General features: G+C 39.3%; 2 protein-coding genes across 5 annotated transcripts; both read right to left on the reverse strand.

The window, feature by feature from the left end:
* Positions 1–2185: 2185 nt before the first annotated feature.
* On the reverse strand, positions 2186–10498 carry LOC117482935 (CMP-N-acetylneuraminate-beta-galactosamide-alpha-2,3-sialyltransferase 2-like). Its single transcript, XM_034131188.1, has 7 exons — positions 10480–10498; positions 6116–6404; positions 4769–4965; positions 3882–4049; positions 3015–3054; positions 2809–2928; positions 2186–2471 (listed from the first exon to the last, which is right to left on the reverse strand). Exons 2-7 carry the CDS (start codon positions 6362–6364, stop codon positions 2301–2303), a joined length of 945 nt encoding a protein of 314 aa, XP_033987079.1. The 5' UTR covers positions 6365–6404; positions 10480–10498; the 3' UTR covers positions 2186–2300.
* Positions 10499–12722: 2224 nt separating this feature from the next.
* On the reverse strand, positions 12723–21475 carry LOC117482934 (CMP-N-acetylneuraminate-beta-galactosamide-alpha-2,3-sialyltransferase 2-like). Of its 4 annotated transcripts, none has more exons than XM_034131187.1 (7): positions 21398–21475; positions 17044–17332; positions 16068–16187; positions 14419–14586; positions 13552–13591; positions 13346–13465; positions 12723–13008 (listed from the first exon to the last, which is right to left on the reverse strand). In XM_034131187.1, the coding sequence occupies exons 2-7, from the start codon at positions 17061–17063 to the stop codon at positions 12838–12840; spliced, it is 639 nt and encodes a 212-aa protein (XP_033987078.1). In that variant the 5' UTR covers positions 17064–17332; positions 21398–21475; the 3' UTR covers positions 12723–12837. The 4 variants fall into 4 exon arrangements, with proteins under 4 accessions (XP_033987078.1, XP_033987075.1, XP_033987076.1 ...); XM_034131184.1 differs by having other exon boundaries at positions 16068–16264; XM_034131185.1 differs by having other exon boundaries at positions 16068–16264; positions 21403–21420.
* Positions 21476–22526: the final 1051 nt, after the last annotated feature.

Genomic DNA, 22526 nt, shown 5'->3' on the forward strand with positions numbered 1-22526 from the left:
AGGTCAGACCAGATAGGGTGGTGATGTGCACAGATTCATTGTCCATATTACAAAGCATACAATCAACAACAACTGCCAGAGAAGACATTCTCATAGAACTGAATCATAGCCTGTTAAGACTGCACAGAGGCGGCATAGATCTGCAGTTCTGCTGGGTGCCTGCACATGAGGGGGTGAAAGGGAACGAGTGTGCTGATAAATTAGCAAAAAGTGCACTACAAAAGGAAATAACATTACCAGTTCAACTTGGAGAAGGAGAAGGAAAAGCAGTAATTAAGAAGAAAGGGATGGAGATCTGGCAGAAAAGGTGGGAGAAAGACCAGAAAGGCAAAGAATATCACAAAGTACAAAAGACAATTACAACTCATATTTATAAAGAAAGAAACAGAAGGGAGGAAATCACGATCGCTAGACTCAGAATAAATCACACAGCATTGAATGGTACGCTGTATGTCATGGGGAAAAGTGACAGTGACAAGTGTGGGAGCTGTGGAGTAAAAGAAGATGTAGAACATATCTTGATACATTGTGACATCTATAAAGCGGAAAGAGAAAAACTAAAGGCTAAAGTTTTAGAGGCAGAGAGGGAATGGAGTGTGGTTGGTATTTTGGGAACAAAAGGAGAGGGAGTAAGAGCTACCAGAAAGGCACTGTTTACATTCTTGAGTGAAACTGGGGTAGGAAAAAGAATTTAACATTAGGTCAAGAAAGAACATAGATTTTTATTTTTGTTTTATTTATTTCATGTTTTGTTTTTTGTTTTTTGTTGATTTATTTATTTATTTTGATTAGATCATAGGTTAAAGAGTTGGTATGATATGATGATTCATACTCATGTACAGTAGGTGGCGGTATGCACCTTTTAAGTTGTTTGCAATCCGCCAAAAAACGAAGAGAAGAAGAAGAAGAAGTGTTCTTTGTCAGTTCGTATTGTCTCTTGCTATGGTCAGGTCTATGCTCTTTGTACTCTTGTAAAGTTTGATTCCTCACTACGTGAGCGCTTTCATTTTGTTCCTCTATTTTTGTCATCTCGGTTAGAGATTTGATAGTTACCTTTTTTGTTGTTCATTGCTGTATTTTGGAAAATAAAGTATCTTACTAATACTTTACCTCTGTCTCCCGGGTCGTGCAATTGGGTCCTACATCCTAAGTGTCTGAGTTCGTAACAATGCCAAAGTGGGAGTGGAAAGATCTGAGCACACTGTCGTTATTAAAAACCTGAATATTGTTGGAATAGTTGTGTACACTATTCCTATTTCTGCAAATACACTTTTGAAATATTATTTAAAAAAGTGAAGTAAAATTAAATTAATTTAAAATGGTTTACTATCACTTAAAAATCAAATAATCTCATATCGATGTGGATTTAGTGAGCAGGCAGGCATTACAAGTTGTTAAGCTATAATTGTGCAGCAGTAAAACTAATTTAAAAAAGAATGTGGCACGTTTCACAACATATAACAAAGAAGGGAATACCACTTAATATTCCCTGTTATATTTCATCACTCCATGTTATTACCTTTATTATATGTGGTTAGCCATAACTCTGAGATTAGATGTTTCTGTGCATTTTGCATTTACTATATTTTTACCTTTAAATGTTTTATGAACGTTTGTTACCGTTTCTGACAAAAAAAGGTGGTTGTACTAAAAAAATACATTTGCAGGTATTCATAAACAAACCTGGTCACAAGAGATGAGATTCACTGAGTTTAATCAAGAAAGGGAAAATGATGATGCTAGGTGCTTTTAAAACATAATATAGTACATGTTAATATTGCATCAGAGAAAATAGTTATTTTAATGCAAAACAGACATCACTTTGTGGCGTTGTACTGAAGGACAAGACACAAATGACTCCCCCAAACCTAAATGTACAAACAATAAACATTTATGACAATAAGAAACAAATGGGGCGAAGCCTGCGAGCTAGTTCAGCCAGTCAACTCGAGCACCAATGATACATTAACACGTGACACACCTCGTCCCTCTTACTGCTGCTGTGTTTCATGTTGCTGCTGCTTGCCTGCCCCCCCACCACCCCAGCTCCACCTGTAGGCTCGGGGGATAGTTATCTAATCATCACTCAATGTTCTTTGTAAATCTGTGGAGTGATGAGGCCCGAGCCTAGACGCCAAACTCAAACTATATGCTGCTTCTAATAAACATGTTAAGAAACACGTGAGTTGTCTGACTGAACTTTATTTATTTTCATACTACCACACCAAACTCCCCTTTTTCTTGTAAAATGAACATGATGAATAAATAAAGTCGTAGGTAATGTTCGTGGCAGACTAAGATTACCATCCTCTGTATAAATTAATTTTCTTTCGCTTAAATAGTTCATTAATCTTTGCAGCCTCAACAGATCCAGGATGATTGCCAGTTTTTGTCCGTGGACTAAAATGTACTTCTCCAAAGTAATGGTTCCACATTCCTTTACTGTCTGCTCCAAACCCGAACACACTGACCTGTGAAAACAACAGGAATACACTGAAAGTTATATGGATTTAACTTGAAGATGAATATTATCATGGATTTTATAACCTAGCTTTGTGGAAGCGTTACCAATCTGACTTTTGAACAATTAGCTGTCCTCATTAACATTTGTGTGAACATATGACAATGAAAACAAAAAAAGTTATATTTTATTTAGAGTTAAGTTGTAGCAGTAGCCCAGAAGTAGTATAAGCCCCAATATTCACTGTTAGAATACATTTAGATTGGCTTATTATTAATTCTAAAACGATTTGACCTTATTGTTATATCATTTTTTTCTTTTATGTGAATGAATAACAATGAACCTACCTCATCGCACATGTAGATGCTGAAAATTAAAGTCAAAAAGCCAGTGGATGGATATTGGCCCTTCCTCTCGAGCCAATTCAAATGAACGTAATTCATGAAAGCCGGACTGAGGATCATCACCTGTTCAGGATTAAAGTAGGACTTCATTTTGACATTCATCAAAAAGCGAATTAGCATAAATTGTATAATGGAAAATACTCACTCACCAAATCTTTGTTAGCTTTTAACCCTGAGTTAGCATTCTTACTGTTGGAGGAAACATGACATGTTGTTCAAGTCTTTCTCTCTCGAAATGGTTTCAAATTAGTCCATTTTGTTCTAGCCTATACAATATGTCTAACAGATCCCAATATCAGCCTGTAGTAGGCCTGTAAGGCTATGGTTTTATAGTCAATGAATACATTTATTGCTCAGATAACACATGTTAGCACTAACTATGCTAACTTTAAATTCTGTCAGAATGAGCAGAGGTAGGCTCGTGGAAACGGCTGTAGCCGCTGCCCTTTATAAGCTTACTCAAAACAGCCCTAGGTCATACACAACAAGTTGAAAGAAGAGCTGCAAATATTCAGCGACTGCGAATTATCTGTTGTGTGACTCAAGATACAGTTAGCAGCACCTATGCGCAAGAGTTTTGTTTGCACAATAACAGGTTTTGTCCCTGCATTAACATTGTTTGAGATTGATTAAATCCACCTTCTGTGGTGACTACGATTTTGATTATGGTTGTTTGTTTATGCTTGCTGTCATTGAATGTGTACTTTGGCAATTCTAAATAAATGTAATTGCGTTGTTGTACAAAGTTAAAATATTAGCCCAGCATCTCGTTACTCTGTAGCCTTGTAAGCTATAAGTACATATTGATTAGAACCTGCTTTAAACAACCATCCCCCTGTAGCTCCTGTGCTGTGCAATATTATTGGTCAGTTGGTGCATTGCTGTCATAAACATAAAAACTTCTTCTGTGATGTTTAAATATCAGCCTTCCCTATCCCGAGCCTCACCAGCTGCCTATTATTATATTAATACCCAACACTATATAACACACATATTATATCACACACCAACTGTACCTTGGAGTGAACGTCTTGATGAGCCACTCTAAATCCCTTATCTTGAATGCGAACAGCACAAGATGAGTGTTGTTGTCCAGATTAGTAGCACTCACTGGAAACATCACCCGATGTGTTGTTTTGTTTCCTACATCTCTCTCATAGCCTTTGGTCGGGCCGTCGTTGATTCTAAATGGTACAGACAGAGGATATACATTTGTACATTATGGATTTAAAAACAAAAGCTTGGAAGTCGCTCACATGAGAAGGAAATATGGAATCACAGCTTGCTTGTTAGTGGCAGATGGATACATTTGAGGATTGGCTGAAACGTCAATTTAAGGTCACATATTATGAAAAATCCACTTTTTGATGTCTTTTATACATGCATATGTGTCGTCTCTGTGTTAAGAGATTCGACTAGTTTCAGGAAAAAAGCTTCTCTATGTTTTTGACCTGATCCATCAATATAAAAACCTGTCTGAAAATGAGCTGATTAATTTGTAATGTCAAAATGTTTTTGGGGGGGTTGTGCAACCATTAGCCAATAAACAACCAAGGTAACTCCCGCCTTATCGCCTGAATCTCCTCCTAGAGCACCATTGTGTTTTGAAACCAATCATCTCTCAGAGGGGCGTGGCCAGCAGTAGCTCATTAGCATTTAAAGCTACAGACACATGATCAGCACGTTTGAAACAGGGCTGAAACAGAGGGGATTATGGGATGCTGCAATGATGACATGTTTTGTATATATCCGAGACATATAATATACTGATGAAAAACAGTATAATAGGGGACCTTTAGTATATAAGTAATATAATCTAATGCCATGATTCCTCCTATGTTCTCAATATCAATTTCCAAAATAATGTGCAGTTCACTTAACACCGAAGCTGAGGATTTATTACCTTATGACGGTATCATGGAAATCTATTAGAGGTCCGTAGTGTGATCCCTTCAAATTAGCAGAATTTCCCACCACAGCACAAGTCCTGCAGCGATTAGGGCTGTGTTTTGGTGAATAATTTCTGCGTGGGAAGATTTCAAACACTTTATTCACTGTTGTATTGTAGACATCGAAGCCGCGTCTGTCTGTCTGTATTCTCTGAAACACATAACAAGAACAGATTGTCTTTAACATTAACAATGATGTGCACCACATTCACAGGGAGCTAGTTATTCATTTACAAATTACTTTATCAGATATCATTACAAAGCAACCCACTGCAGATCCATACAGCGTACAGCGTTGCTAACGTTATCACTAGCAACATATTATCTGAGTGTTGTAACTAACTAGATAGACAAATTACTTCACCAGCTGACATTACCCAGGACAGGCTGATGATGTTAACGTACAGAAAAAAGTAGTATAACTAACAATTGCTTCTTAGTAACAAAGAGCAATGACAGGTTTGGCCGACCAGATAGCAGTAAGCAGATTTAAGCTAAGGTTAGCAAACTAATTTTAATTTAGCTTCAAGGCATGGATCTGTTGTTTCTTCGTAACGTTAGTCATTTGCAAGCGGCAAGCTAGTTAGTATAATGGAACCAGTGGCCCTAAACAAATTAAAAGACAATTACCGTCAGTTACGTTGTTTAATACAAAATATATAATAGTGCCTACTGCATTATGGCCATGGCTATCTTGGCTTTTATCATTTCGTTTTTTTCCCATCTTAACAACTTGTCAAGCACAAGGTAGCCATGCCAAGGATAACCTGGTTTATTGTTTATTTCACCTTAAATAGGATTGTAATTTATAAAATGGACATCTTGCTACTAGACAAAGACTTAAAACAATCGACCATTAACTCTTTTTATTATGAAATAATAAATTAAGGATGGGTTGAGTCATTCCATTATTACCCTCAACATAACTTTGTAAAACGTTATTAATGTTCTTGACACTTACAGCTACAAAAAAGAATTATAGCCACATGTGGATTGTTTTTTGGATCTTACCAAAAGAAACACATGTGTTTTGAGTTCTGAGATTAAACATTATTTTCTCAGAATTCTGACTTTTTACAGAACTAAAAGAAAAATTAACTTTTGATCAGATCTCAAAAATAGTTTTTCCATGTTGCCCTAATTCTCTTTCACATAAAGCTGAAATTGTATTGCAAGATGCTGATTTGGTGGAAAACAATGTAAATACGCAGTCAGTGATTATTTTAGTAATATTATTTTGGGAAACACAGAAGTCATATTACTTATACGTGTCTTTAAAGATTGTAAAAGTTGATATTTACCTGATACCATTTAAAGTCATTCGCTGAGATATTGTTTTCTGGTGTCAGAATGGGATCTGGAGAGGCTTTCATCAACTCAGTAAACCATGGCTCATACTCCATCATACATTTGCGACATGCACAAAGACTTTGGTTCTCTCGAGGGGAAAAGGACTCATGGTACACAGATGAAATCCATGAAGATGAATGAAACACTCCAATGGCAGTGATCCACAATAGGAACATCCAAAACAAGATTGTTCTCTTCATCTTGGCAACTGGAGGTTCTTAAGTGAGGATCACATACAATCTGTGGATACAATATGTGAGAAATACAACGGTGAAATAGGTGAATGAACGGTCCTGACAGCAAAACAAAGACATAGTTCACTCAAATTGTTATAGAGGAACCCCCTGAAGGCTGGTGTTGCTTTTGAAATAAATTCAGTCAACGCCTTATTTTTCTGTTTAAATCTCTGTCCCTATATCTGTCACTAACCGGGCTGCTGGATACCACATTGTTCTGCATGTGTTTCAGTACTAGAGGTAGTGTGGTAAAGTATTGTAGTTGTGTAATATTTAATAGAAGGTAATTCTGTTTGATATAAGTTCTGTTTTCTCTATTGTGTTAGTGTGTGGTTACAAGATATTTGTCCTGAATTTATCGCACTGTGTACCAAGCAGGTTTGGGTTGTGAATACGAGACAGACCTGTCTGGTGACCAGTGGCGTCGCCTGGCCTGGGCATCCGGGGCTTTAGCCCCGAATGTTTTTTCTGTAGCCCCGGACAATTCTCCCTCAATAATATAATACATTAACCGTGCTTTACGTGAACCTCATCATGACACAAGAGAGGACGGCAGCACTGTAATTTCCCGTGTTCAGTGAATGCAACAGAGGCATGACACCAGACCAATCAGAGAGTTGCATGGAAATAAACGTGTGCTTGTGTCATTCAAGCTCGGCTCTGTGTGTGTGTGTGGCAATAGCGCATTTATGGCACGTTTCCACGACAGCGCGGAGCACGGTTTAAGAGGGCTGTGATGTCAGCGGCCCGTAGTGTGATGGAGAGAGAGAGAGAGAGAGGGAGAGAGGGAGGGAGGGACCGCTGCCAGCAGGGACCGTGTTGTTAGCATCTGGTTAGCTAGCTGCACTAACGGACATAAGGAGCTGTTTGTTCCACAAGAAGCTGGAGGAGAGTCCTCTCCTCTCAGACTGAGAGACTCAGGTGAGCTAAAGGACTCTCTGAGTGTTTAGATAGTTAACTTTAGTCTAAGTTATCTCAGTGGGTCTCAAACGGTTTGGTCACAAATTATTCAAAAGATTATTTCCGCGGCACACCTTCATATGATCATTATAGTTATTAAAAAAAAGAGAATAAAGGGAAAAAAAAGTGAAATACTATATGGCAGTAAAACAAGAATAGAGTTTAAAAGGGGAGTGATTAGTAAAATATCCATAAAGAAAAAGTACATCTGTTTACAGTTCTGCTTCATATGGGTGTTGAGAGAGGTATCCATAGATCTCTTCATTTTGCTCTCAAAGTGCACCAGATTGATGCATTTAACTTCAATATAAAAAATCTTCCCGGGGGAGCATCCCCCCGGACCCCCCTAGAGGAGGTGAGCCCCCCACTCATAAAAAATACCACTTTACCCCTGCCTATATGCCTGAGCTGATTATCGAGCCTTCATTGTAACAGTCGCGGGTGTACTGTGTGTGTGCGTGTGGGGAGTGTTGCAGTAAAAAATGCCACTGTAGTGCCGCCGCCACTGTGGGCTAAGCCCCGAATGTTTTCAGGTCCAGGCGACGCCCCTGCCTGTGACATATCTTTAAAGTAAAAATGGGTGCAGGGCTTGTTGAAAGAATGTAGTTTGGCCTGACGGGACAGCCTGCAATTGTCTTAAAGCTCCCATGTCATGCTTTTCCGGTTATTACCCGTCCCCTTGTGTGTTATGAAGGTTTTTATGCATGTAAACGGTATGCAGAGTCAAAACCCTCAAAGTACACCCTGTAGCGAGTAAAACTCTAACACAGAAAATACCTCCCCAAAACGCCTCGTTGGAGATACGTCACTGCCCATTTGAGTCTTCCATTTCGTTCCGGGTACCGCATGACATCAGGCGGTACCCGGAACGAAATGGACCAATCCCGAAGAGCTATGGCCACACCAGCAGCGGCGTGTTCCTCCTCCAGAGGTTCGAAGAACCGGCATTTCACAGACGAAAGCTTCCAAAACATTGCCCAGTTTGAGGCCGGATATGCACAGCTTGTTTGGACCGTTTGGAGCAGGGGAAGATCTGGGTATACAACCTGTAAGTTTGCATTGTTATTTGTGTATTTATCAAACAAGACTGTTTAAATGTGTAAACTGTGTTGGACTGCTAAGCCATTGACACAGTGCTAACTGTGCTAACTAAGTTGCTAGAGTTTCCATATATCAACTCTAATATCAGCAGATGGCCTTGCATACATGTATCTCATAGCAGGAGAATGTCTGCATTCACACACACGGAATACTCATACAGTATACTGTACTGTGATTTACCGTACATTGTGACCGTACATATACTGCATGTAGCTAACGAGGCTAGCTGTATGCTAGCACAAAACAATGTATTCATGCAAGTTACATTGTATGGTAGCAGAATACCCGTATACGATTGCAATTATAAACACGTTATTGCTAGCCTAATATGAACCACTAGCTTTTGTTCATAGTAGTTTTATTACACTGCATTATAGTTGCCTTTCCTCCAAGCTAACGTTCATATCGTGTTAGCTACCAAGGTAAACAAAGCTAGGTTAGCATATTAGCAGGCAAGCTGTTCATTACACAACTACTACTAACGAATCTAAAACAACTAAGTTTCTCTAATATTTTGTGATTTGCATTTGATTTCGTCCAGCCAGATCCTGGCGGACAATCCATGACGTGCTAAAAGGCACTTCTACTACTACTGAGGCGTCGTGCTAAAAGGCACCGCACCGACTGTGCGCAGGCAAGATGCAAGGAGGAGGAATGGATGATATACCGTGTATATATGTATATTTATGTTCATTTTGTACATTTCTAAAAATAAAGTTTAATGGAAATACTTAGTAGGCCTATCCTTTCTTCCCTGAATTCATATATAGCAAACCATGATTTGATTTCTCATCAAACAGTAGTAGTTTATAACGGGTAAAAATAACTTACTCTTTGTTATGAGAGTAGCTCGTAGGCCACAACGGAAAGACAAGGAGACATACACGAGTTTACAAAACCACGGCACATTTATTGTGGTAAATGCAAAGACAGGTGGTCGAGGGGAGAGGGTCGCTCAGTTCGTCCTTCTGCAGCCGCTTTGGAGAGAGACTCCGGGCCGCTGGGATTAATAGCACCGGCTACGGAGGTGTCCGTGATCGCGCTGATTACCCTCTTCAGCTCCACCCCACCGTAAGACAAAGGCCCTGAGGCCGTCACACTCTTCTATAACAACAGTTAAAAATATATATGTATATAAAATATACCGCTGTACCGACGCCATGATAAGACTGATGTTACGCTGAGAGCAGCCGGGAAAAGCACTGACATGGGCGCAGCCTCTCTGGTGGTTGACTAATCAGAACGAGTGGCCGAGCTGACCAATCGGAGCACACTAGGCTCACAGGGAGGGGGGGGCAAGAGCTCCAACGAGTCGTTTAGTGGAGAAAGTGAATACTGCTGAATACACATGCTTGACAGAGATGCTGTATGCGAAACCAATGTGAGTTTGGAAAATTGCACAGTATAAATCTATTTTAGTATACCTCAACAATGTAATTATGATCAGTGGAAATGGCCATGACATGGGCCCTTTAAAAAAAATAATTTACTGTAAAAGTCAATTTAATTTTAATTTTCTAAAAACAACTATACTATACCAAGATACGTTATTGTCAGATCAAGTCTAAAGGTTATCTTGTATCAAAGCAGCTCCATTTACAACATCATAAAGGACAAAGATTAATGACAAGAGAAAAGGGAAATTATATTGAACTGCCTTTGACACATTTGATTTGGAATTAAACTCTGTGTAACAAGTAACATGTAATGTGTTTGATTTTAAGATTGACTGTCGCACAAAGAAGTGTTTTAGTCTAACCGTATTAAATCATGGGACACTGTATCTCGGATTTGATGTTAACAACTCATATTTGCTGTTCAGGACATGGTTAGAGAAATTGTTCTTGGTTAGCCTTAATAAGTTAAGGTAGCTTGATTCATCAGTTTCACAAGGAGTTGATGGACCATCCTTACACCATGTATTATTGCAATTCTGTAGAAAACTCATAACCAAAGATGAGAAAGACAAACCCACCAACAGTTAAAATATGTCAACATGTTTTTTTCTCTTACCGTACCAGTCCAGTTACTGTCCTTCAGGCTTTCAAAGAAGGGAATGAACTGGGCAAACGGGGACCATGTCAACCTATATAAAGACACCTAAAACAATGGGTGTGTTTTGGCATTATGCCAAAGTGGGAGTGGAAAGATCTGAGCACACTGTCGTTATTAAAAACCTGAATATTGTTGGAATAGTTGTGTACACTATTCCTATTTCTGCAAATACACTTTTGAAATATTATTTAAAAAAGTGAAGTAAAATTAAATTAATTTAAAATGGTTTACTATCACTTAAAAATCAAATAATCTCATATCGATGTGGATTTAGTGAGCAGGCAGGCATTACAAGTTGTTAAGCTATAATTGTGCAGCAGTAAAACTAATTTAAAAAAGAATGTGGCACGTTTCACAACATATAACAAAGAAGGGAATACCACTTAATATTCCCTGTTATATTTCATCACTCCATGTTATTACCTTTATTATATGTGGTTAGCCATAACTCTGAGATTAGATGTTTCTGTCCATTTTGCATTTACTATATTTTTACCTTTAAATGTTTTATGAACGTTTGTTACCGTTTCTGACAAAAAAAGGTGGTTGTACTAAAAAAATACATTTGCAGGTATTCATAAACAAACCTGGTCACAAGAGATGAGATTCACTGAGTTTAATCAAGAAAGGGAAAATGATGATGCTAGGTGCTTTTAAAACATAATATAGTACATGTTAATATTGCATCAGAGAAAATAGTTATTTTAATGCAAAACAGACATCACTTTGTGGCGTTGTACTGAAGGACAAGACACAAATGACTCCCCCAAACCTAAATGTACAAACAATCAGTGGCGACTGGTCATTAGGGGCAGGTGGGGCACAGCCCCACCTAGTGTCAGCAGAAAGTATTACAAATAATGATTACAAAAATGCAAAAAAATAAATAAAAAAATATATAAAATATATTTTAAGATCATGTTTAATCATCTGATTCGTCTGTACATTGCTGTTTTAGTCTGTGTTCTTCTAATTAGTGTGTCTACAGTCACAGTGTGTGCCTATTGAGCTGTTTAGAGCCATGTGGGACAAAACCTGATCATGCCCCTTCCTCTCGCTGTGAAGTCAACGGTGACTGTAAAAACTACACTGCGCATGCTCAGAGTATTTTGTAATGAAATGTGTGTGGCAAAAAAATAATGACCAGAGGGGCATGGAGCTACCATCCCCACCATACGTCATCTCAAATCATTCAGAGCTGATTGGCTGTAAGTACGTGTGCCGCGAAAAGTGTGGTGTGTGAAGAGGAGACGAGAGAGCTGCAGTGACGCGTCCTAAAACCAGGAAGTAAGCTGCGCATGGCTTCCCTCGACAAAAAAGCAATGAGATTTCTCCAGAGGATTTTAGAAAATAGCTGGAAATAAGATCTGTGGGAAACGTACCTGTTAGATAAATGCACGTTTTGATCAGCCGGATAACATCCACATGTCTACCCTACTTTTATAATTTTTTTATCATAAATCTATGGATTAGATTTATGATAGACTTTTGAAACTACAAGAACATAAGGAGGACTTTTACAAAAAAGTTATAGACATTTTTGTCCAGAAGGATAGGCAAATGGACTTCATCTTCAAGTCAAGGTAAGACCGCAATTTGATTGAAAATGGGATCTTACTAAGAGAGAACAATTCAATATTTAAATGATAAAATGACATTTTTTGGGTATCCTTTTGTTGAACTGTCTGTTTAAAATTAATCGAAGCATCAGACAAAAAAAGCTTTTGAAAATAATATTATATTTTGGTTTAGGTCAAAATATAATATTTGTAAACCTGAAGAGTCAGTGCCAGTGCCTCACCAGCCATGAACCTCACTGCACGTCACTGCAGAAGCTTATATATAGACATCTACGTTTTTTGTGCCCCACCACTTTTGTACATATAAAAACGCCACTGCAAACAATAAACATTTATGACAATAAGAAACAAATGGGGCGAAGCCTGCGAGCTAGTTCAGCCAGTCAACTCGAGCACCAATGATACATTAACACGTGACACACCTCGTCCCTCTTACTGCTGCTGTGTTTCATGTTGCTGCTGCTTGCCTGCCCCCCCACCACCCCAGCTCCACCTGTAGGCTCGGGGGATAGTTATCTAATCATCACTCAATGTTCTTTGTAAATCTGTGGAGTGATGAGGCCCGAGCCTAGACGCCAAACTCAAACTATATGCTGCTTCTAATAAACATATTAAGAAACACGTGAGTTGTCTGACTGAACTTTATTTATTTTCATACTACCACACCAAACTCCCCTTTTTCTTGTAAAATGAACATGATGAATAAATAAAGTCGTAGGTAATGTTCGTGGCAGACTAAGATTACCATCCTCTGTATAAATTAATTTTCTTTCGCTTAAATAGTTCATTAATCTTTGCAGCCTCAACAGATCCAGGATGATTGCCAGTTTTTGTCCGTGGACTAAAATGTACTTCTCCAAAGTAATGGTTCCACATTCCTTTACTGTCTGCTCCAAACCCGAACACACTGACCTGTGAAAACAACAGGAATACACTGAAAGTTATATGGATTTAACTTGAAGATGAATATTATCATGGATTTTATAACCTAGCTTTGTGGAAGCGTTACCAATCTGACTTTTGAACAATTAGCTGTCCTCATTAACATTTGTGTGAACATATGACAATGAAAACAAAAAAAGTTATATTTTATTTAGAGTTAAGTTGTAGCAGTAGCCCAGAAGTAGTATAAGCCCCAATATTCACTGTTAGAATACATTTAGATTGGCTTATTATTAATTCTAAAACGATTTGACCTTATTGTTATATCATTTTTTTCTTTTATGTGAATGAATAACAATGAACCTACCTCATCGCACATGTAGATGCTGAAAATTAAAGTCAAAAAGCCAGTGGATGGATATTGGCCCTTCCTCTCGAGCCAATTCAAATGAACGTAATTCATGAAAGCCGGACTGAGGATCATCACCTGTTCAGGATTAAAGTAGGACTTCATTTTGACATTCATCAAAAAGCGAATTAGCATAAATTGTATAATGGAAAATACTCACTCACCAAATCTTTGTTAGCTTTTAACCCTGAGTTAGCATTCTTACTGTTGGAGGAAACATGACATGTTGTTCAAGTCTTTCTCTCTCGAAATGGTTTCAAATTAGTCCATTTTGTTCTAGCCTATACAATATGTCTAACAGATCCCAATATCAGCCTGTAGTAGGCCTGTAAGGCTATGGTTTTATAGTCAATGAATACATTTATTGCTCAGATAACACATGTTAGCACTAACTATGCTAACTTTAAATTCTGTCAGAATGAGCAGAGGTAGGCTCGTGGAAACGGCTGTAGCCGCTGCCCTTTATAAGCTTACTCAAAACAGCCCTAGGTCATACACAACAAGTTGAAAGAAGAGCTGCAAATATTCAGCGACTGCGAATTATCTGTTGTGTGACTCAGGATACAGTTAGCAGCACCTATGCGCAAGAGTTTTGTTTGCACAATAACAGGTTTTGTCCCTGCATTAACATTGTTTGAGATTGATTAAATCCACCTTCTGTGGTGACTACGATTTTGATTATGGTTGTTTGTTTATGCTTGCTGTCATTGAATGTGTACTTTGGCAATTCTAAATAAATGTAATTGCGTTGTTGTACAAAGTTAAAATATTAGCCCAGCATCTCGTTACTCTGTAGCCTTGTAAGCTATAAGTACATATTGATTAGAACCTGCTTTAAACAACCATCCCCCTGTAGCTCCTGTGCTGTGCAATATTATTGGTCAGTTGGTGCATTGCTGTCATAAACATAAAAACTTCTTCTGTGATGTTTAAATATCAGCCTTCCCTATCCCGAGCCTCACCAGCTGCCTATTATTATATTAATACCCAACACTATATAACACACATATTATATCACACACCAACTGTACCTTGGAGTGAACGTCTTGATGAGCCACTCTAAATCCCTTATCTTGAATGCGAACAGCACAAGATGAGTGTTGTTGTCCAGATTAGTAGCACTCACTGGAAACATCACCCGATGTGTTGTTTTGTTTCCTACATCTCTCTCATAGCCTATGGTCGGGCCGTCGTTGATTCTAAATGGTACAGACAGAGGATATACATTTGTACATTATGGATTTAAAAACAAAAGCTTGGAAGTCGCTCACATGAGAAGGAAATATGGAATCACAGCTTGCTTGTTAGTGGCAGATGGATACATTTGAGGATTGGCTGAAACGTCAATTTAAGGTCACGTATTATGAAAAATCCACTTTTTGATGTCTTTTATACATGCATATGTGTCGTCTCTGTGTTAAGAGATTCGACTAGTTTCAGGAAAAAAGCTTCTCTATGTTTTTGACCTGATCCATCAATATAAAAACCTGTCTGAAAATGAGCTGTGAGACTGTTAAACAATTGAACTGCTGAAACAACTTCAAAAACATTCATCTGCTACTTAGTAATATATATCTAATATCTAATATATATCATTCCAATAACTTGTATATAGACTCGTACTGCACTATTCCACATGCTCACTTTATTTTATAACTATTTTTCTTTTTGTATTGCTCTTGCTATCTGTATTGTTATTATGTTGCATTGTTGGAGAAGCCTGTGACATAAGATTGATCAATGATGACATGTTTTGTATATATCTGAGACATATAATATACTGTTGAAAAACAGTATAATAGGGGACCTTTAATATATAAGTAATATAATCTAATGTCAGGATTCCTCCTTAGTTCTCAAAATCAACTTCCAAAATAATGTGCAGTTCACTTAAAGCTCACCTATCATGCTATATTTTAACAATATATTATAGTCCCATATCTTTGCAAAACATGTCTCTGAAGTGTTTTGCTCAAAATACCAAACAGATCACCCATTGTAGCCTCATACCCCTCTATTTCAGCCCTGTTACAAATGTGCTGATTCTGGGTCTGGCCCTTTAAATGTAACCCGAGCTGCTGCTGGCCACGCCCCTCTGGAGCTGCTGACCACGCCCCTTTGGAGTCCACATGCAAGCAGTGAGCTCTGTGAAGAGAAGAGTGTCTACTCAGCAGAAACTCAGCTAAACGTTGCTTAAATTAAACGCCATATCATGTTCCAAACCACATCAAGGATTATTTCTGAAACAGTATGGAGCTCAAACTCTTTTTCTCTCTCAGGTTTACCACAAGGTGAGTTCCTTTTTATTTCCTGCTTTTTCACACATACTCTCTCCAGTACAGGTTAGCTCTGAGTGTTAGCGATGCTAATGTAAACAAAGACCATATTACTTCCAAAAAACGTTGTGCATTGTTTCTGATAGCAACGTTTCTGATTGGGCCGTGGGTGTAAAGCCCACCCACATTTCAGATATTACGTCATATCGGACGCAAATCTGGATCAGCTCCGTTGTTCCCCCATTTTAAAGATTTGGGTACGGAGGAAAAGAGAGAGGGTTGTATTTTCGGACACTTTGTGAGTCTCCTTACACATCGGGGACATATATTTATGTATAAAAGACATCAAAAAGTGCATTTTGCATAATGGGTGACCTTTAACACTGAAGCTGAGGATTTATTACCTTATGACGATATCATGGAAATCTATTAGAGGTCCATAGTGTGATCCCTTCAAATTACCAGAATTTCCCACCACAGCACAAGTCCTGCAGCGATTAAGGCTGTGTTTTGGTGAATCATTTCTGCGTGGGAAGATTTCAAACACTTTATTCACTGTTTTATTGTAGACACCGAAGCCGCGTCTGTCACCCTGTATTCTCTGAAACACATAACAAGAACAGATTGTCTTTAACGTTAACAATGATGTGCATGCGAGCAGTGATACTCTCTTCAGTACAGGTTAGCTCTGAGTGTTAGCGATACTTGCTAATGTAAACAAAGACCATATTACGTCCAAAACACGTCGCATTGTTTCTGATAGGACCGTGGGAGTAAAGCCAGCCCACATTTTAGTAATGTCGTCATGACGCAGCAAATCTGGATCAGCTCCATTGTTCCCCCGTTTTTAGAGATTTGGGTACGGAGGAAAAGAGAGAGGGTTTTATATTCTGACACTTTGTGAGTTCCCTGACACACCGGGGACACATATTTATGTATAACAGACATCAAAAAGTGCATTTTGCATAATAGGTTATAAATCAAATGATTGAGTCAATAAACTATTTTTATTCTTAGATCATAAATTAAGGATAAGTAGTCGTTTTATCATTACCTTCAACATAACTCTGTAAAAGGTTATTAATGCTCTTGACACTTACAGCAAAAAAAAAGAACAAGGGCCATATGTGAATTATTTTTTGGAATTCTGACTTTTCTCAGAACTAAAAGAAAAATTAACTTTTGATCAGATCTCAAAAATAGTTTTTCCATGTTGCCCTAATTCTCTTTCACATAAAGCTGCAATTGTATTGCAAGATGCTGATTTGGAGGAAAAATGTAAATACGCAGTCAGTGATTATTTTAGTAATATTATTTTGGGAAACACAGAAGTCATATTACTTATACGTGTCTTTAAAGATTGTAAAAGTTGATATTTACCTGATACCATTTAAAGTCATCCGCTGAGATGTTGTTTTCTGGTGTCAGAATGGGATCTGGAGAGGCTTTCATCAACTCAGTAAACCATGGCTCATACTCCATCATACATTTGCGACATGCACAAAGACTTTGGTTCTCTCGAGGGGAAAAGGACTCATGGTACACAGATGAAATCCATGAAGATGAATGAAACACTCCAATGGCAGTGATCCACAATAGGAACATCCAAAACAAGATTGTTCTCTTCATCTTGGCAACTGGAGGTTCTTAAGTGAGGATCACATACAATCTGTGGATACAATATGTGAGAAATACAACGGTGAAATAGGTGAATGAACGGTCCTGACAGCAAAACAAAGACATAGTTCACTCAAATTGTTATAGAGGAACCCCCTGAAGGCTGGTGTTGCTTTTGAAATAAATTCAGTCAACGCCTTATTTTTCTGTTTAAATCTCTGTCCCTATATCTGTCACTAACCGGGCTGCTGGATACCACATTGTTCTGCATGTGTTTCAGTACTAGAGGTAGTGTGGTAAAGTATTGTAGTTGTGTAATATTTAATAGAAGGTAATTCTGTTTGATATAAGTTCTGTTTTCTCTATTGTGTTAGTGTGTGGTTACAAGATATTTGTCCTGAATTTATCGCACTGTGTACCAAGCAGGTTTGGGTTGTGAATACGAGACAGACCTGTCTGGTGACCAGTGGCGTCGCCTGGCCTGGGCATCCGGGGCTTTAGCCCCGAATGTTTTTTCTGTAGCCCCGGACAATTCTCCCTCAATAATATAATACATTAACCGTGCTTTACGTGAACCTCATCATGACACAAGAGAGGACGGCAGCACTGTAATTTCCCGTGTTCAGTGAATGCAACAGAGGCATGACACCAGACCAATCAGAGAGTTGCATGGAAATAAACGTGTGCTTGTGTCATTCAAGCTCGGCTCTGTGTGTGTGTGTGGCAATAGCGCATTTATGGCACGTTTCCACGACAGCGCGGAGCACGGTTTAAGAGGGCTGTGATGTCAGCGGCCCGTAGTGTGATGGAGAGAGAGAGAGAGAGAGGGAGAGAGGGAGGGAGGGACCGCTGCCAGCAGGGACCGTGTTGTTAGCATCTGGTTAGCTAGCTGCACTAACGGACATAAGGAGCTGTTTGTTCCACAAGAAGCTGGAGGAGAGTCCTCTCCTCTCAGACTGAGAGACTCAGGTGAGCTAAAGGACTCTCTGAGTGTTTAGATAGTTAACTTTAGTCTAAGTTATCTCAGTGGGTCTCAAACGGTTTGGTCACAAATTATTCAAAAGATTATTTCCGCGGCACACCTTCATATGATCATTATAGTTATTAAAAAAAAGAGAATAAAGGGAAAAAAAAGTGAAATACTATATGGCAGTAAAACAAGAATAGAGTTTAAAAGGGGAGTGATTAGTAAAATATCCATAAAGAAAAAGTACATCTGTTTACAGTTCTGCTTCATATGGGTGTTGAGAGAGGTATCCATAGATCTCTTCATTTTGCTCTCAAAGTGCACCAGATTGATGCATTTAACTTCAATATAAAAAATCTTCCCGGGGGAGCATCCCCCCAGACCCCCCTAGAGGAGATGAGCCCCCCACTCATAAAAAATACCACTTTACCCCTGCCTATATGCCTGAGCTGATTATCGAGCCTTCATTGTAACAGTCGCGGGTGTACTGTGTGTGTGCTTGTGGGGAGTGTTGCAGTAAAAAATGCCACTGTAGTGCCGCCGCCACTGTGGGCTAAGCCCCGAATGTTTTCAGGTCCAGGCCACGCCCCTGCCTGTGACATATCTTTAAAGTAAAAATGGGTGCAGGGCTTGTTGAAAGAATGTAGTTTGGCCTGACGGGACAGCCTGCAATTGTCTTAAAGCTCCCATGTCATGCTTTTCCGGTTATTACCCGTCCCCTTGTGTGTTATGAAGGTTTTTATGCATGTAAACGGTATGCAGAGTCAAAACCCTCAAAGTACACCCTGTAGCGAGTAAAACTCTAACACAGAAAATACCTCCCCAAAACGCCTCGTTGGAGATACGTCACTGCCCATTTGAGTCTTCCATTTAGTTCCGGGTACCGCCTGATGTCATGCGGTACCCGGAACGAAATGGACCAATCCCGAAGAGCTATGGCCACACCAGCAGCGGCGTGTTCCTCCTCCAGAGGTTCGAAGAACCGGCATTTCACAGACGAAAGCTTCCAAAACATTGCCCAGTTTGAGGCCGGATATGCACAGCTTGTTTGGACCGTTTGGAGCAGGGGAAGATCTGGGTATACAACCTGTAAGTTTGCATTGTTATTTGTGTATTTATCAAACAAGACTGTTTAAATGTGTAAACTGTGTTGCTGTCTAAGCCATTGACACAGTGCTAACTGTGCTAACTAAGTTGCTAGAGTTTCCATATATCAACTCTAATATCAGCAGATGGCCTTGCATACATGTATCTCATAGCAGGAGAATGTCTGCATTCACACACACGGAATACTCATACAGTATACTGTACTGTGATTTACCGTACATTGTGACCGTACATATACTGCATGTAGCTAACGAGGCTAGCTGTATGCTAGCGCAAAACAATGTATTCATGCAAGTTACATTGTATGGTAGCAGAATACCCGTATACGATTGCAATTATAAACACGTTATTGCTAGCCTAATATGAACCACTAGCTTTTGTTCATAGTAGTTTTATTACACTGCATTATAGTTGCCTTTCCTCCAAGCTAACGTTCATATCGTGTTAGCTACCAAGGTAAACAAAGCTAGGTTAGCATATTAGCAGGCAAGCTGTTCATTACACAACTACTACTAACGAATCTAAAACAACTAAGTTTCTCTAATATTTTGTGATTTGCATTTGATTTCGTCCAGCCAGATCCTGGCGGACAATCCATGACGGGGAAGGGATTCTACTACTACTGAGGCGTCGTGCTAAAAGGCACCGCACCGACTGTGCGCAGGCAAGATGCAAGGAGGAGGAATGGATGATATACCGTGTATATATGTATATTTATGTTCATTTTGTACATTTCTAAAAATAAAGTTTAATGGAAATACTTAGTAGGCCTATCCTTTCTTCCCTGAATTCATATATAGCAAACCATGATTTGATTTCTCATCAAACAGTAGTAGTTTATAACGGGTAAAAATAACTTACTCTTTGTTATGAGAGTAGCTCGTAGGCCACAACGGAAAGACAAGGAGACATACACGAGTTTACAAAACCACGGCACATTTATTGTGGTAAATGCAAAGACAGGTGGTCGAGGGGAGAGGGTCGCTCAGTTCGTCCTTCTGCAGCCGCTTTGGAGAGAGACTCCGGGCCGCTGGGATTAATAGCACCGGCTACGGAGGTGTCCGTGATCGCGCTGATTACCCTCTTCAGCTCCACCCCACCGTAAGACAAAGGCCCTGAGGCCGTCACACTCTTCTATAACAACAGTTAAAAATATATATGTATATAAAATATACCGCTGTACCGACGCCATGATAAGACTGATGTTACGCTGAGAGCAGCCGGGAAAAGCACTGACATGGGCGCAGCCTCTCTGGTGGTTGACTAATCAGAACGAGTGGCCGAGCTGACCAATCGGAGCACACTAGGCTCACAGGGAGGGGGGGGCAAGAGCTCCAACGAGTCGTTCAGTGGAGAAAGTGAATACTGCTGAATACACATGCTTGACAGAGATGCTGTATGCGAAACCAATGTGAGTTTGGAAAATTGCACAGTATAAATCTATTTTAGTATACCTCAACAATGTAATTATGATCAGTGGAAATGGCCATGACATGGGCCCTTTAAAAAAAATAATTTACTGTAAAAGTCAATTTAATTTTAATTTTCTAAAAACAACTATACTATACCAAGATACGTTATTGTCAGATCAAGTCTAAAGGTTATCTTGTATCAAAGCAGCTCCATTTACAACATCATAAAGGACAAAGATTAATGACAAGAGAAAAGGGAAATTATATTGAACTGCCTTTGACACATTTGATTTGGAATTAAACTCTGTGTAACAAGTAACATGTAATGTGTTTGATTTTAAGATTGACTGTCGCACAAAGAAGTGTTTTAGTCTAACCGTATTAAATCATGGGACACTGTATCTCGGATTTGATGTTAACAACTCATATTTGCTGTTCAGGACATGGTTAGAGAAATTGTTCTTGGTTAGCCTTAATAAGTTAAGGTAGCTTGATTCATCAGTTTCACAAGGAGTTGATGGACCATCCTTACACCATGTATTATTGCAATTCTGTAGAAAACTCATAACCAAAGATGAGAAAGACAAACCCACCAACAGTTAAAATATGTCAACATGTTTTTTTCTCTTACCTTACCAGTCCAGTTACTGTCCTTCAGGCTTTCAAAGAAGGGAATGAACTGGGCAAACGGGGACCATGTCAACCTATATAAAGACACCTAAACAATGGGTGTGTTTTGGCATTATGCCAAAGTGGGAGTGGAAAGATCTGAGCACACTGTCGTTATTAAAAACCTGAATATTGTTGGAATAGTTGTGTACACTATTCCTATTTCTGCAAATACACTTTTGAAATATTATTTAAAAAAGTGAAGTAAAATTAAATTAATTTAAAATGGTTTACTATCACTTAAAGCTCCCATGTCATGCTTTTCCGGTTATTACCCGTCCCCTTGTGTGTTATGAAGGTTTTTATGCATGTAAACGGTGTGCAGAGTCAAAACCCTCAAAGTACACCCTGTAGCGAGTAAAACTCTAACACAGAAAATACCTCCCCAAAACGCCTCGTTGGAGATACGTCACTGCCCATTTGAGTCTTCCATTTAGTTCCGGGTACCGCCTGATGTCATGCGGTACCCGGAACGAAATGGACCAATCCCGAAGAGCTATGGCCACACCAGCAGCGTCGTGTTCCTCCTCCAGAGGTTCGAAGAACCGGCATTTCACAGACGAAAGCTTCCAAAACATTGCCCAGTTTGAGGCCGGATATGCACAGCTTGTTTGGACCGTTTGGAGCAGGGGAAGATCTGGGTATACAACCTGTAAGTTTGCATTGTTATTTGTGTATTTATCAAACAAGACTGTTTAAATGTGTAAACTGTGTTGGACTGCTAAGCCATTGACACAGTGCTAACTAATGCCGCGTTTCCACTACACAGCCTCGCTCGGCCCCGCTCGGCCTCCTTTGGCCGCGCCCGGCCTCGTTAGGACCAGCTCACTTTGTGGCGCGTTTCCATTACAGTTTAGGAACCGGGTCAGTATCTATAGTAACAGTGTAGGCGGAGCGACGCTGCTTAAAACTGCCGTGACGTCATCTTCAATGCGACACAACAATGGAGATGTGAAAGCGATCGTTTGCTTGTTTTTTGCTGTGTGGTTTATTATCACAAGAAATAGACAAGAGTTGTTTCGAAAGAGGCGACGTATAGCAAGACGAGGTATAGAAGAAGCTGACGCGAGAGTTCGGGCAGTCCTCCTACG

Source organism: Trematomus bernacchii, unplaced genomic scaffold (genome assembly GCF_902827165.1).
Source record: "Trematomus bernacchii unplaced genomic scaffold, fTreBer1.1, whole genome shotgun sequence".
Classification (NCBI taxonomy): domain Eukaryota; kingdom Metazoa; phylum Chordata; class Actinopteri; order Perciformes; family Nototheniidae; genus Trematomus; species Trematomus bernacchii.